This window comes from Hippopotamus amphibius, chromosome 14, assembly GCF_030028045.1.
Source record: "Hippopotamus amphibius kiboko isolate mHipAmp2 chromosome 14, mHipAmp2.hap2, whole genome shotgun sequence".
Lineage (NCBI taxonomy): Eukaryota > Metazoa > Chordata > Mammalia > Artiodactyla > Hippopotamidae > Hippopotamus > Hippopotamus amphibius.
In genome coordinates this window covers 57,862,345-57,878,344 of record NC_080199.1, presented here as the reverse complement: position 1 = coordinate 57,878,344, position 16,000 = coordinate 57,862,345, and the positions used below count along the sequence as shown (strand labels likewise).

Sequence of the window (16,000 nt, the reverse complement as noted above, 5' to 3'; positions counted from 1 at the left end):
ATAGCAGAAGGATATGTGAAAGAAAAAGGAGGTTTTCAATCTAGGAAAGAGAAAGATAAAATATGGTTTAGGCACAGTTACAGTCAGATATAATTTTTTCTTTTGAAAAAAGTATGGTTCATTAAAATATATAGAAAAATACAGAAAAAATAGAAAATATATTAAAAAATACAGAAAAGCAGAAAAGGGAAACAAAAGCTTTGATGATCTCACCATTGAATGCAACTACTATTACTATTTTATTTTCAATTTTTAAAAATTTATATAAAGTTTTGTGGGTTTTCTCATGTCGTAATCACACTTGATATAAAATTTAATTTCTTGGAAGTTTTCCCCTCTCTTAAACTGAAGATGAATCTTATATAGAGCTAGTTAATTAGCCTCATTTTGCATTTTGGACAATTAAAAGTGAAAGGGAACTGCATGACTTCCCAAGACTAAATGAATCTCCTGAATCTGCCCTCCTTATCTAGGCTATAGTACAGAATCAGAGGGGATGTGTACTGTTAATATAAGAGCTTAATGATGTGTCTCTTGATTTCACTGTGAAGGAGATGTGATATTTGAGACAAAATGGAAAAGAGGAAAATTCATTGTCAGGCAAGAGCCACAGAAATGAGAGGTAGGGAACTAAGAGTGTTGGGGTTGGGAAATAGTTTAGGGGAATATAGAAAGGGCATGTGTGTGTTTAAGGAGTGAGGTATAATTATAAAATTGCATCAATTGAGAAGAGCATGAGGGATCATCTATTTTGCAAATGTGTGGCCTGTGAACATACTGGGAGAAGAATGTGGTTGAGAGTAAATGGTAGGAAGTATTAACATTACTAAAATCTCTGTAGGTAGGAACTTGAATTCAGGCAGTATTGTTTCTTAAGATATGATACAATGACAATTTTCCAAATAAAAGTCCGATGTCTTAAGTTAAATTGAGGGAAATAGAAACAGTACACATTCTTGAGTACATATTGCCACCCAGTGGGTGAATGTGTAGGATGCACAAATAGTATCCAAAGGAAAAGACAAAGAAATATGTGAGAGGCTATCACTATGATGTTAGTGTTAAAACTTTATGTTCAGTGATATCATATGTGATCCAAACGTGAATCACACCACTCATTCAGAAAACCAGATTAGATTTTAATACACATTTTTCAAAGTATTCTAAGTACTAAGAGAGGCTTTCGGCAATAAAAGAAGAATGAGTGTGCTTACCACCACATTAGATACACTAAAGTTTTGGTAATGCTAATAAAACTTATGTTCATGAATTTCCAATAAGACAAGTCAGAGATACTTGACTTATCATAGAGCAGAAAGAGGGCTGTCAAAGCAGAGATCTGAGATTCAAGTCTTGACTCCCCAGGGTGCTAAGAGCTTTGATGTGAAGTTAGGGATGAATTACATTTTTGGCATAATGATTTTGAGTTTCCCTTCATCTGAAAGCTAATAAAGATTTATGAGATTAGGGATATGCAGAGACAATGGGTGGAAGTTGGGTCATTTAAATATGTATTGAGGCTACGTTAATATAGGGATTTCCTAGTGGTTCAACTTGGAGGGCATAACAACATTCTCTTGGGGTAACTCAATAAGAAACTTCTGCCATTCTACAGACAAGTCTAAACTTATATACTGTGTTTCCTAAAAAGAAAAGTAAAATGTATGCAATTGCAATGACACTGAAAGTCTAAGGAAAACTAGTCTGGGGCTTCAGTTTTTGCTATGTTTATGCAGTACCCTAACATAGAGGTTTATCCATCCAGTTTTGAACACCACTCAATAGGGAACCCACTAACTAATGTGCTTCTCCTTTGTTGGGTCTGGGATTTACTGACCTAATCCTACTTATGAGCTAATAAATTAGGTCTATCACTGTTTCACCAACGTTGGAAGAAGATGTTAGATGCCTGAGTCAGAGACAAAAGATTTCATTATCCATTAGTTAACAGATGGGATAAACATCATATTTGAGTTAGTTTCCCTTACCCTCCAAGTCCCATGCGGAGACCAAAGAGGGACACAGGTATATTCTATGCACACGGTAGGTTTTTGTCCTAGGTTAAGAACACTGAGCTTGGGAAATTCACTACTTTTATAAGTGGTAAGCAAGTCTGCCTTTTCTCCAAGGTGGGATCTTAACTTATCCCTCAAGGTTGCTTGCTGCAAACACAACCCTGATAAATGGCCTGGAAATAAAAGAGCACACAGGGCCTCGCTTGGGGTACCAAAAGCCCACGGCAGATTGCCTTTCTCAACATTCTTACTAATCCAAAATCAGCCTTCCTGTAATTTCCACTAATTTGTTCTTGTTTTTGTTTTTTTTCTATCCCTTCAGCATTTTGTACTTCAAATATCTGTAGTGTGTTGTTTAAATTCCATTGAGACTTCTTTTCTCCAAGCAAATCATTTCTAGTCCCTTTGACCATTTCTCCCATGATCTGGCTTTGGGTCTCCTCACCAAAGTGTCTTCTTATTGTCTCCTGTTTTGTGAATTGTAGACCTCATCTACATACACTGTGTTGTTCTCTGTGTTAATATAATGGCATATGTCTCATACTCTTCATTTAAACAAGAATCCAAGAGTCAGAGATTTTGGCTTTCTCCTCTCCACTCCCCAAACCATGCATGTAGAAGAATGAGTTGGCAATGTTCATCTTCTGCTTTAATAAAGAAAGCTGAAATGTGTACACAGTTTTTCAAAACAGAAATGTTACTTTAAATATTACTAGCAGGGCAAGAAGTTTAAATTTTTTTAAAATTATGGCTAAATTTCAAACATTCAGGAAAGTAGAAAAATAGTACAAGGAACCCCCAGACAACCATCACTCAGGTTTAACAATTATCAAGATCCTGCCACATTTGCATCATATCCTTTATTAGTATCATTATTATTGAAACATTTGGCAGCGACTGGCATGTAACACATCAGTTTACTCCTACATGGTTCAATATGGATCCACATAGATATTTTTTACAGAACTGCAACAGCATTAACCTCTAGAAAAACTAACAATTCCTGGCATCATTTAATACTTAGAACATATTCAAATTTTTCCTAATTGTCTCAAAAATATGTTTTATAGTTTATTTCTACTCATTGGAATCCAAACTAGGTCCATTCAACTCATTGCATAGGATTCTTAGGTCTAATAAATCTATTTTAATCTAGAATAGTCACCCTCCTATCTTTCTTTGTTTGAAAATGGTATAGCCACTTTTTTATTTTTAAATTTATTGAAGTATAGTTGACATATTGGTTTCGGCTCTATCTCCCACCCTTTTTAAAATTCTTGACCAGTTTCAAAAAGTAGATCACTTTTTCAGCGCCCCAAATTTGTTATATCCTATATCTTCCCTCCCCCATATTTCTTATACATTGATAATTAACTCTAGAGCTTAATTAGACCCAGACTAAAACATGTGCTGAAGGAAAATGAAGGAATAGGGAAGCATTGATATGATGTAAACTATCATCAATGTGTGATACAAAAATAAGTCAAATTTATTTTGACTCAATTGTCACCAGGAACAAATCTATTCTACAAATATTTCTCACAAAATGAGAGTACCCTTTTTGTTGTTGTTGTTAGAAACAAATGTGGTATTTTGAGGTATTGAATCTGTTAGAAATTTTAATTGTTTAATAAGATCCAGTAACTGGACACCCCAGCCTTCTGAGAATTAAACAAGCTTGCTCCAGATACAGAAAGGACATAGTTCACCTCAGGCAGTTGGCACAGACACAGGGGGTGTGATGTAAGCATTTCTTTCTCTACAAAGAAAATGCATCTATGTAGAGTATGAAAAGTTTGTCTCCACACAAATGACATGTGATCATCGTTGAGTCCTAACCAAATGCATTTAATTCAGAAAAAAGCAGTACTGGCAGATTTCTTCTTCCTTCATTAAGCAATGACCTAGCATGGAACAATGCGTTACTTACAGCAACTACCTCATCTTTGAAATCACAAGTAAAGTTTAAAAACACTGCCTACAATGGAAATGGACATGCTCTAGACCTGAGTTCCCATAAACACATACAGTAAGCAAAGGGACCATGCTTCCATTCTTTACTGCACGATTCACAAAATTTTTCTAGAGAGCAATCTATGATTTCACTGCATCCAGTGTATTCTGTGTGAATTTACATTAGCTGGGGAAAGGCGGCTGTCATACATGGCACATACATATCTCTCGTTTACCATTTAGCACACACACACATCCGTGTCTACACATACAAATGCACGGATAACTGACTGGACTTCCACAGGTCGGTGGCGTTCTCTAAGAGCTCACATAAAAAGTAGGATGGATACATTGGAGGTATAACTTTAGGACAACTGAGTGAAAACAAATATCAAATCCCACGTTGAGATATAAAATAATGCAATTCACGTCACTGTCCTCTTATTTACACTTTCTGAATCCATGGGTATTATTTATGTTTTTGTCATGTGACACAGAATAAGCTTTTTTGAATTCCCACCCTCACCACCACCACCACCACCACCACCACCACCACCAAATCTACTTAGAGAAAAGCAGTTACTGGAGATTCTGTAGAAGTGAGATCCAGGTAGGTGAGGATTTCTAAATGTTTTTATCTACTTGAACTATAATAATTTGCATCTAAAGTAAGAGCCATACATGTATTTTGTACAAATAAATACAGAGATTAAGATTGGTTCAACTTTATACCAAGAAACACAGCAGAGCTACTTGTAGAAATACTACCTCCTAGTGGAAAGACCATTTTTTCCTTTGCTTTATAAAGCAATGGAATATAGCATATTTAGTCACTATGCTACTCTTCACAATTTAAAATTATAATTAAATTTTAGTTTGATAATTAGTACCTCTAAAAAATCATGTCATGAACTCTGATTTACAAACTTATCGTCTTGGTAAAATGACAACTTATATTTTCTATGTGTAGTTAGTAGTAGTGCTTAGATTGAAAACAGAACAAACTTTATTAAAAATTATCATTGTAGTTACATCCTGAAGGTCCCAGAAACCTATATACAAATGCTTAAAAGTGAGAGAGATCTTGTAGAGGCAATGTGACTATTTAACAACCAACGTTCTGTTTTTGAGTTATTGAATCAATACTTTTCACTCAGTAAAACAGCAAGGAGACAACTTTTCATTATATGCTTTGACATAATAGATAATCAAACAATTTTTACTTGGTTTTGGAGTATTTTGGTACATAAAGTAAAACATGGCTGCCTAATATTCTGCATTCAACAAAATAGTATACAGTGAAGAATTGGAAAATTATCCATCTTTCTCAATGGAATTTTTCCTTAATCTTATTGTTATCATGAAACAAAAGAGTATTCTGCATAAGATTGAAATTGCTGTCATATGATTTGTATTTAATGCCTTCCCTGAATTGGAAGAAATGAAGTATTTTATATAAATTTCACACTGAGCTATAAGTTGCATAAAAGAAACAAACAAGGTATCAAGTTGTGACCAATTTACAACATATATCACAGTATTGAAACTGTTGGTTTATTGACTGTCATCTGTCACTGGATATTAAACATCCTGAGTGCTACAACTGTATTTTTTAACCTACACTAGCACCTCAACAAAATTTTGACTGAGTATATGAATAGGTGCTATTAACAAAAAGTTGTAAAAAATTAATTTAGATAGCTTTGATTAACTGTAAAATCTGAAATGAGATTTGGAGTCACAAGATAAAGTCAAATCTTACTTTATAACAAATTAGGTAATTTTAGCCCCTACCTCAATGAGGTTCAGTTTTCTCATCTGTATAAAAGGAATAGCACTTAACCTATGTATTTGAGAGTACCTGTAAAGGTAAAATGAGGTAATGGATATGAAAGTCCTTTCTAAGTACCAAACAAATGTAATCTTCTGTGTATTCAGGTAAGAAATACATGTATGAAATAAGAAATCTTTTTAAGATACAATGTGACAATTCACATTAAAAATATGTACCATATATATCATTTTTCCCAAGTTAAAAACAGCTTAACTCCTCTCTTCAGCCTATATACTTAAAACTACTCATCCAAAAAAATATATATATCTGTACACACACACACACACACACACACACACACACACACACACACACACACGAGTCAAAAATTATCCGCACTCTGGCTGTAGAATAACTTTTAGAAAAGACAAATACATAATTTTTCAACATAATCTCTTTGTTTTTCAATACACTTTGTCCATCTGTCAACAAGCTTTCGTATTCCCTCATTAAAAAGTGTTTTAGACTGAGTTGCAGGCCACGAATGCAATGCTGTCTTCACTTCATCAGAAGTGAATCTTCGTCTTCATAGGGCTGCTTTCAGGGGACCAAGCAGGTGAAAGTCCAATGGAGCAAGATCAGGACTACAGGGAGGATGCTTTACACCTCAAAACAAAGTTTTTGCAGAGTGTCGACAGTGTGGGCAGAAGTGTGTGGACGTGCACACCCTCAGACCACAAAAAACGAATCACTGCACGCTGCTCTTCTTTTGTGCAAATCACAAGTGGGGCATCCATTTTTGCTCACACCACAGTTACAAATGAACTGATGTAATATGTTCACAACTGCAGAGCAGTGACTGGGGAGACAGCAGCCTTAAACGGAAAGCACTGATAAGACAATGTGGCCAGCAGAGGTTTTAATATAACCAGAGTGCAGATAATTTTTGACTCACCCTCGTATATACCCCTTCCTTCAAAACACAGCCCCTGGTGCTTTATTTTCTTTAATAATTACTAGCAAAGAAGGGTCGACACTGATACATCCTCTTCCTCAAAGCACTGAAATCCAACTCCACCACCATGGCCTGTGGAACAGCTTCAATATGGTTAATCTGTTGGTTTCTTCTCATTTTATTTTCTCTCTAAAGACTTCTTTTTGAGTACCTCTCATATCTATGCTGGCTTCTTTCTCCAAAACAACTATACTCTATTTTTTTATTCTTCTAGGATTAATCTTTTTTTACTGGTTCAGCTTCTGGCTTTTCAAGTCTAAGTGTTATGTGAGGTTTCATCCTTGGACCTCCTTTTTTCTCACTGTTTCTGCGAAGATGATCCAGCCTATTCAAGTAGACTCAGGTACCGTCTGGGCATAGCCAACTCCCAAATCTCTGTCTTTTTCACAGCTCCCTCCTAGGTTCCCAGCTTCTCTAGCTGTGGACCACTTATTTCCATCTGGATACACTTCAGTCTGTGTGTCAACTCATTACCCCTCCCCCTTGTCCCAAACCTCCTCCCCATATTTGCTGCCACTCTAGGTAGTCAGCCAAGCTGAGACCGGGGAGTCATCAGGGACTCCTCCACTCTTCCTCACCTCTCACCTGCATGATCTAGCAACAGGATCTGGAGAGTCCATCTCTGAAATGTCTCGCTAACTCATCTACTCTCTTCATTTTAATTTCCACTGCATTCAGATTTCATTCTTTTTTTTAAATTATTTATTTATTTATTATTTTATTGGCTGTGTTGGTTCTTTTTTGCTGTGCATGGGCTTTCTTTAGTTGTGGTGAGTGGGGGCTACTCTTCGTTGTGGTGTGCAGGCTCCTCACTGCCATGGCTGCTCTTGTTGCGAAGCTCGGGCTCTAGGCGCGTGGGCTTCAGTAATTGCAGCACATGGGCTCAATAGTTGTGGCTCACAGGCTCTAAAGCGCAGGCTCAATAGTTGTGGCACACGAGCTTAGTTGCTCCACAGCATGTGGGATCTTCCTGGAGCAGGGATCGAACCCGTGTGCCCTGCATCGGCAGGTGAATTCTCAACCACTGCGCCACCTAGGAAGCCCTCATTATTTCTTTTTAAAAGTATTTTGATTGCCTCTTAACTAATCTCTCTCCTTTAGTCTCTCACAGATTAAATCCATCCTTTTAAATATAATGCCAAGGACATAAAAACACTCCCTACTTTCTGTGCCTACTCTTTGCCTGGAAAATGAACTCCAAACTCTTTGACATGGCATTCAAGACCCTAACTAGTATGTTTCTAACCTGTTTTTTCCAGTAACTCCTGCCCATACCCTTCTCTTTCTAGAACATGTTATACACTTTCAGTTTCACGTCCTAGTTTACGATATTCCCTCTATCTGTTATGTTTGTTCTTTATTTGTCAAAAGACTAGACATCTTTCAGGCCCATGTGATAAGTCATTTTCTCTGTAATACCTTCTCTTTTCTGCCTTCCACATAGAATTAATCCTCCCTTCTCCTGTACTCTTCTGCTATTAAAATTAAATTTAAGTCGTAGAAGTGTTTATCTCTTCCACTGCCTTAGATTCAAAGGGAAAAAGTGTTACTCATCTTGATTTCACCTATGATACTCACAATGCCTGACAAATAGAGGCTACCCAGTAAATGCTAAACTGCATAGACCTATTCCTCATTTATGTAACAAATACAGAGGACAAACTTTAAGAATAATCCTTATCTGTATAACATATAAATTATATCATATGGATTTTGTGTCAGCTATTGTTAGAATCAATGAAGATCATCTGGCTTTGGATAATAATGAAAATATATACAAAAGATGAATTATGCATTATAGTCCTTTTGGTATTAAGTACATCAAACAGCTACATTTCTTTCTTAGAGTTGGTTTGGTAGGAAGCAGGAAATACTTAGGCAAAAATCCAGTCAAGTAGCTGTAAAAATACACAGAAATCAAATATGAAGAGGCCATTAGTAGTGCTATTAAAATATCAAAGTAAAACCACTAAATCTATCAAAGTCTTTTGTATATTACAGAGTTAAAGACATTGTCAAGACTGAAAACAATATTAATTCAGTTAAAAGTAACCTTAAGGAAAATCAGATATATGCTAAAGGGTCAGTGCCAAATCACTATCACAAAATATTTTTTGTACAACTAAAAAAAAAATCCATCCCTAAGAAATACTAATTTAATGAAATTACACTCAATCTTGCTCTATGATTGTAGCTCAAGTGTGAGCAAAATATACCCTGTGGACCAAATCTGGCCCCTCACCTGTTTTTTTGTAAATAAGGTTTAATTGAAGCACAGGTATTCTCATTCATTTCTGCTCCTATCTGCTTCTGCTCTACAAAAGCAGAGTTGAATAGCGGAGACAGACACTATATGTTGCACAAAGCCTAAAATATGTACTATTTGGCCCTTTAAAGAAAATAGACCAACTCCTGCTATAGATAATCAGTTGGAAATTTGGTTGTAAAACCAGGCTGGTCTATGTATGTATTATTATTATAGAACTTAGAATTTTTATGCAAATATTTCTTCTCAAAAGTCAAGAGAATTCTTAAAAAGATATAAAGATGATAGAAAATATACAGATATCAAGTACATAGGAGAGTAATGGCATACATACAGGATTTTTTAATGAAAAAATTATTCTATTTTTATACTTTTATATATACTTATACTCTTCATTGACTAGGAAAAGAAGTGGCTGCTCTTTATATTAGAGTATGTCACAAAATTAACTGTTCTACTACTATTGCTTCACTAAAAAGCAAAGAATTAATTCTCCCTACAGGAATAAAGGAGTAAAGTTAAATATAACTATATTTAAAAATGAAGGGAGGGAAAGGTAGAAAGAGGGACGAGAAGAGAGGGAGAGCAGGGAGAGAGAAGCTACTATACCTCATTCTCTAACTGATATGAAGCCAATCTGTGTACCAAAGTTAAGGCCATCTCGGACATGGGAGAAAAACTTGTCAGGATGACAGGATGTACAGAGGCTGAGATCTTGGTTCTGGTCCTGAATATTCTGTGGTAGAATTCCTCCCCGTTCTAGAAGAATCCTTAGGATAAAGATTTTTCAAAAGAAAGAGCTTATTTTACCAACAGCCAAAGCAATATGGAAAAAGTATGGATATTGGTGTAAAAGAATTCTGGGAAAGATCTGCTTAGAATAATGCAAATTGTTATTCAGTTACAGAACAAGGACAAATCAGGAAATGGTAGATTTCACCACCATTTACCATTTAATTTCATATGTGAACTGTATAACCTCCATAGTATCCTGCACATGATCTGGGTACAGGATATTATGAGCAAAATCAAGTACTTATTTAAGAAGAAACTTCTACGGTTACCAGGGTATTTGCAGACAAGATCCACTTGCTTCAGACAGAGCATGCTTTGTAGTCACCTGGCTCTCCCATCTCCTTTCCTTCTATTAACCAGATTGTTCACAGAAAACTTGCTTCCCCATAAACACTTTATGGTATGAAATATGACTATAAATTAATGACACATTTCATGGGTCACATTTAAGAATCAATTTCAATCCTTTCTACTTATGTACTAAATGAGGCAGAATCTGGGTAAAGTTTTGCTGACTGGAATAGAAACACGATTCAAATCAGACATCAATTTTCCTATGTAGAAATGGCAAATAATTTTTAATATCTATTAATAGCAAAACTTCATAAATTCAAAAATGCAAAGGACCATAAAAAACTTGAAAGTAACTATGTGCTTATATTATCTAGTATTTTTGCTGAAAAATATATTCCTCTAGTTAATTAGAGAATGAGAATAATTTTAAAATATCAGCTTCCTGATAGTTTATTATATTTAGGAGTATTTAGCTGAGGAATGGCTGTGAAGTGCCATTCTTTTCTATAAAAAGTACCAAGTTTTCTATATGAAGTTTAAGTAAATCTCTTAAAACTAAATGCCAACTGTTTCTTCTTTCACTCCTCAGTCAATAAGAGATACCAGATCAGAAGACTGCTGTTATTCAAATTTAAATAAGATTTCATGTTTAAAATGAGTTTTTGTGTAAGTGTGTATGTCAGCTACTTAACTATCTGCCACCTGAATTTTTCTTGGAGTTACTGTTTCCTAAAATTATCTTCATTTTAGAAGCAATAATCAAATTTGCAGTTCTGGACTGAAATCAAACATACCTGGTGGCTTTACGGATGTCAACACAGGGACTTGGTGAGTCAAATAGCCGTACACATCCAGGATCAAGATTATGAAATGCCTTTGCTGATTCCCTTGGAAGAGTAAAACAGCAAGGTCCTACTGAAGGCCCCAGTACAACAATAATGTCTTCCAAACTACAACCATATTCTGCTATCATTGCATTCACTGTAGCCATAGCAACACCTAACAAAGTACCTCTCCAACCTGGCAAATAGGAAGAAAAAGAGAGAAGCAAAGTTAAAACATAACAAATTTCATCTTAATTTATGTCTAAGTTAAAAATGAGCAGAGTCAGTTTATGTATTTTTCAAAGTCCAGAAATAGTAAATGAATCACAAAATTAAGCCAAATAATCAACTAATTAAAATACTGGTTTTTAAATGAGGTATATTATACAAAGCACCTAATACAGAAGAGACATTTAATGGAAGGTCCCTTCCACTTTCTTTTTAAAATGTTTTATACTTTCCACTGAGATTGTATCTTTCTAGTCTTTTCTCTCTCCTTCACTTTTTTTGCACGCTTTTAAAAATCGTGGGAAAAAACACACAACACAAAATTTACCATTTTAACTGCTTACAAGTGGACACTTTAGTAGTGTTAAGTCTATTCACATTATTGTGCCACCAATCTCCAGAATTTTTTTCATTTTGCAAACTAAAACTCTATACCACCCATTAAACAAGAACTTGCCCTCTCCACCTTCCCCAGTCTCTGGCAACCACCAGTCTTCTTTTTGTTCCTATAAATCTGACTACTCTAGGTACCTCCTACAAGTGGAATCATATAGTGTTTGTTTTTTCGGGACTGGCTTATTTCACTTAGCATAATATCCTCATGATGTATTCAATGTTGTAGCATGGGTCAGGGTTTCCTTGCTTTTTAAGGCTGAATAATATTCCATTGTATGAATTTTGCTTATCCATTCAATCACAGATGGACACTTGGGTTGCTTTCACCTCTTAGCTATTGTGAATAATTCTGCTATGAGCATAGGTGTGCAAATATCCTGTCAACAACCTGCTTTCAATTCTTTTGGATATATATATTCAGAAGTGTAATTGCTGAGTAATATGATAATTCTATTTAAACATTTTTGAGGAAGTATCACACTGGTTTCCATAGCAGCTGCACCATTTTATACTCCCACTGATAGTGCATCATGGTTTCCATTTCTCTTCACCAACACTTTTTTTTTTAATATTAGCCATCCTAATGGGTATGAGGTGATACCTTGTGGTTTTAATTTGCTTTTCCCAAATTATTAGCCATGTTGGGCATCTTTTCACATGCTTGTTGGCTATTTGCATATCGTCTTTTGAGAAAGATCTATTGACGTCCTTGACCCAGTTTTCAATCAAGTTGGTTTTTGTTGTTGTTGTTGAATTGTAGGTTTTCTTTATATATCCTGAATGTTAACTCCTTATTAGATATATGAATTGCAAATATTTATTCTCAATCTGTTGGGTTGACTTTTCACTTTGTTTACTGTGTCCTTTGATGTACAGAAGTTTTTACTTTTTGATAAAACCCAATTTATCTATTTTGACCTCTGCTGCTTGTGCTTTTGGTATCATATCTAAGAAACCATTGCTTAATCCAAGATCACAAAGATTTACACTTATACTTTCTTCTATGAGTTTTAGAGTTTTAGCTCTTACATTTAGATCTTTGATCCATTTTGAGTTAATTTTTATATATGACATAAGATAAGGATCCAACATTATTCTTTTGCATATGACTATCCAGTTTTCCCAGTACCATTTGTTAAAGAAACTATTTTCCCCATTGTATAGTCTAGGTACCTTGTGAAAAATCAATTGACCACATATGCAAGGGTTTATTTCTGGGATGTCTATTCTGTTCAATTGCTCTATATGTCTGTCTTTATGCCAGTACAATACATACTGTTTTCGTTACTACAACTTAATAACAAGTTTTGAAATCAAGAAGTGTGAGACATCTAACTTTGTTCCTTTCCAAGACTATTTCACTTATCTTTGATATTTCTAAATTTAATGTTTAAAAACCCAGGAAGTAACAAATAATATTCTGATTTTATATCCAGGAACTAACAGTCAAATTTTAAATAACTTTTGACAATGTCAAATAGTAAACCTGACTTCTAGTCATTCTTTTCCATTACTTTAGCTAGATCAAAAGAAAAATACACCACTTCCTTATTTATCTATAGCCTAAAATGCAAAGTTGTCATAGATTTACAAGCAGAAGAAAATCCAAAAGATCATTCCTCATTTTATATAGACTCATAACCACTAGATAGTCTAAACAGTATTTTTTTAAAAAAAACTTCAGAAAACAGAATTCCATAACCTTAACACAAAACAGCACCTAAAAATTCTTTGTTCTTATCTTTAGAGAATAAAGCCACTAGACTATAGCATATTAAACTAAATGCAGTTTTCCAAACAAATCTTGCTTTTTCTTACCTCCAGACCTTTACACATGCTGTTGCATTTTCATAAACACCTTCTGCAACACGTCTAACCTTCCAATTCCCTATTCCCTAGACTTCAAGGGTTCTCTACTGGAGGCAGTACAACTTCCTGGGAGTGTTTTGAAAAGCATGGAGGCTTTTTGTTTGTTTGTTTGTTATTATAACAACTCCAAGTGCTATTGGCATTAAGAATTTCAAAAGCCAAGCAAACTTAGTCTGCAATGTAAAACTATCTTGCCCCAAATGCTAACAGTACCCCTGCAGAGAAACACTGGCACCTAGCCAAACGCTACAAACTCCCCAGGAATCAGCCCAGGTACTGCTTTCTTTGGGAATTATACTCTGATTCATATAATTTGACTTAGGTACTCATTTTATCTGCTCCTTTCCCAAGAGTCTGCTAGCTCTCCCCTATCTTTACACTTATCACCATGGGTAGTAATTAACTATTTGTAATGTCCATCAGAAAGAAATTATAACTTTTCCTGTACCAAAAAATTGGTAAAATCCTAGATGCTTAATTAAGTACACTTACCAGAGTGAGCAACCCCACATGCTTTTTTGACAGGATCTGCAAAAACTATTGGTATACAGTCAGCACCAAGAGCTGCTATTGTGACTCCTCTTTGATTTGTGGTGATTCCATCATAAGATTCAGGCTCCTTCCTTCCCATAATCCAGACATCACTGGCATGATCAGTCTGATAACAGAGGTGTGAGATAAAAATGTTTTGAAAATAGAATTTCTCATACCATAAGCTTTTCTGAAGGTATGCACTTTGTACAAAATTATATAACCAGTTCAAGGTTACTAGCATTCATTAAATATATCAGGTCCATATGTATATGATACAATAAGTTTACTTATTCAACTTTATGATATAATAATGTCTGCATATGTTACTCAAAGGAAAGCAGACTTCAACATTTAAAAAAATTCAAAATAGTCTGTCCATCATAAACACCTCCCATTAGAGACGGGTAAATCTCTAATTGCAGTACTTTCCACAAAGTACTAATTTACTGAAAGAAATCAAATTTCCAAATCAATGATATTTTTACTTTTCCTGGAGTCAAGTAAAGCTAGAATTCTTTAAAAAACAAGTATCTCATCAGTTGTACCCTAGTTCCTCCTAGCGTTAAAAAAATAATGGCTTTTCTCTCCCACCATTCAGCAACCTTCCTTCTAAATCAAAAAGGGCAGTGGTACTATACTCTGAGAATTAACTGTACTTTTAGGTGTGAGGAGCTCCAGGTGATATATATATATATCATCACAGAATTGATCTTTAGGCTATGGTATACAGCTCTAAGAAAAATAATCACAAACATCATCCTACATTTTAGATAAAACACTAGATGCAAAAGTTAAATAGCTTATTTAAAGTCCATGTAGTGAGAAAGTAGCATTGACATATATATACTACCAAAAGTAAAACAGATAGCTAGTGGGAAGCTGCTGCATAACACAGGGATATCAACTCCATGACTGGTGATGACCTAGAGGGGTGGGATAGGGAGGGTGGGAGGGAGGCTCAAGAGGGAGAGGATATAGGGATATACGTGTAAATACAACTGATTCACATTGTTGTACAGCAGAAACTGGCACAACAGTGTAAAGCAATTATACTCCAATAAAGATCTGAAAAAAAAAAGGAAACTGTTCAAGAATGAATAAACAAACTATAGAGGCTGGAAGAATATTTGCAAATCAAATATCTGATAAAGGACTTCTGTTCAGGCTATATAAATAACACCCAAAACTCAATAACAAAATAAAAATAAATTTTTAAAATGGGCAAAAGATTTAAATGGAAACTTCGCCAAAGATATACAAACAAACAAAAAAAGCCACGTACACACACACACACACAAATACAACACACACGCACGAAGATATCCAAATATATGCAAGGAAAAACATGAAAAGATGCTCAACATGTTTAGTTGTTAGGAAAAGGCAAAATGAAAAAGCAATGACGGACTTCCTAGGTGCCGCAGTGGTTAAGAATCCACCTGCCAATGCAGGGGACAGGGGTTCAATCCCTACTCCAGGGAGATCCCACATGCCACAAAGCAACTAAGCCCCTGTGCCACAACTACTGAGCCAATGAGTCACAACTATTGAGCCCATGTGCTGCAACTACTGAAGCCCGCACGCCTAGAGCCCATGCTCTGCAACAAGAGAAGCCACCGCAATGAGGAGCCTGCGCATGGCAACAAAGGGTAGGCCCCGCTCGCCGCAACTAGAGAAAGCCCGTGTGCAGCAACGAAGACCCAACACAGCCAATAAATAAATAAATAAAGTAAATAAATTTATATATGAAAAAAGCAATGAGATGCCACTACAAACTGTTATAACGGCTAAAACTAAACATCTGGACTATACTAAGTGCTGGGGCTCGCTTACACTGGTATAACTGCTTTGGAAAACTAGTTTGACAGTTTCTTAAAAAGTTACACATACGCTTACCATAAGACCTAAGCATTCTACTTCTAAATATTTACCCAAGAGAAGTGAAAGCCTATGACCCTACAAAGACTTGTAACAAAATATTTATAGTGGCTTTATTAACAATAGCCCCAAACTGGAAATAACCCATATGTCCATCAA

The 16,000-nt window shown here is 35.4% G+C and overlaps 1 protein-coding gene across 7 annotated transcripts in view; it reads right to left on the bottom strand.

Annotated features, from left to right (window-relative positions):
• The window catches only part of LACC1 (laccase domain containing 1), a 65,682-nt gene that overhangs the window by 46,181 nt on the left and 3,501 nt on the right, over positions 1 to 16,000 (bottom strand). For 4 of the 7 annotated variants that reach the window (XM_057707030.1, XM_057707033.1, XM_057707029.1 and 1 more), the window contains exons 4-7: positions 13,922 to 14,087; positions 10,907 to 11,132; positions 9,633 to 9,793; positions 4,952 to 8,655 (exon numbers count right to left, since the gene is read on the bottom strand). In XM_057707030.1, coding sequence (XP_057563013.1) covers positions 9,634 to 9,793; positions 10,907 to 11,132; positions 13,922 to 14,087 — 552 coding nt within the window. In that variant the 3' untranslated portion in view covers positions 4,952 to 8,655; position 9,633. Of the gene's footprint in view, positions 1 to 4,951; positions 8,656 to 9,632; positions 9,794 to 10,906; positions 11,133 to 13,921; positions 14,088 to 16,000 lie in introns of those variants that run through there. The other 3 variants (XR_009048953.1, XR_009048954.1, XM_057707031.1) reach the window with 1 other exon arrangement.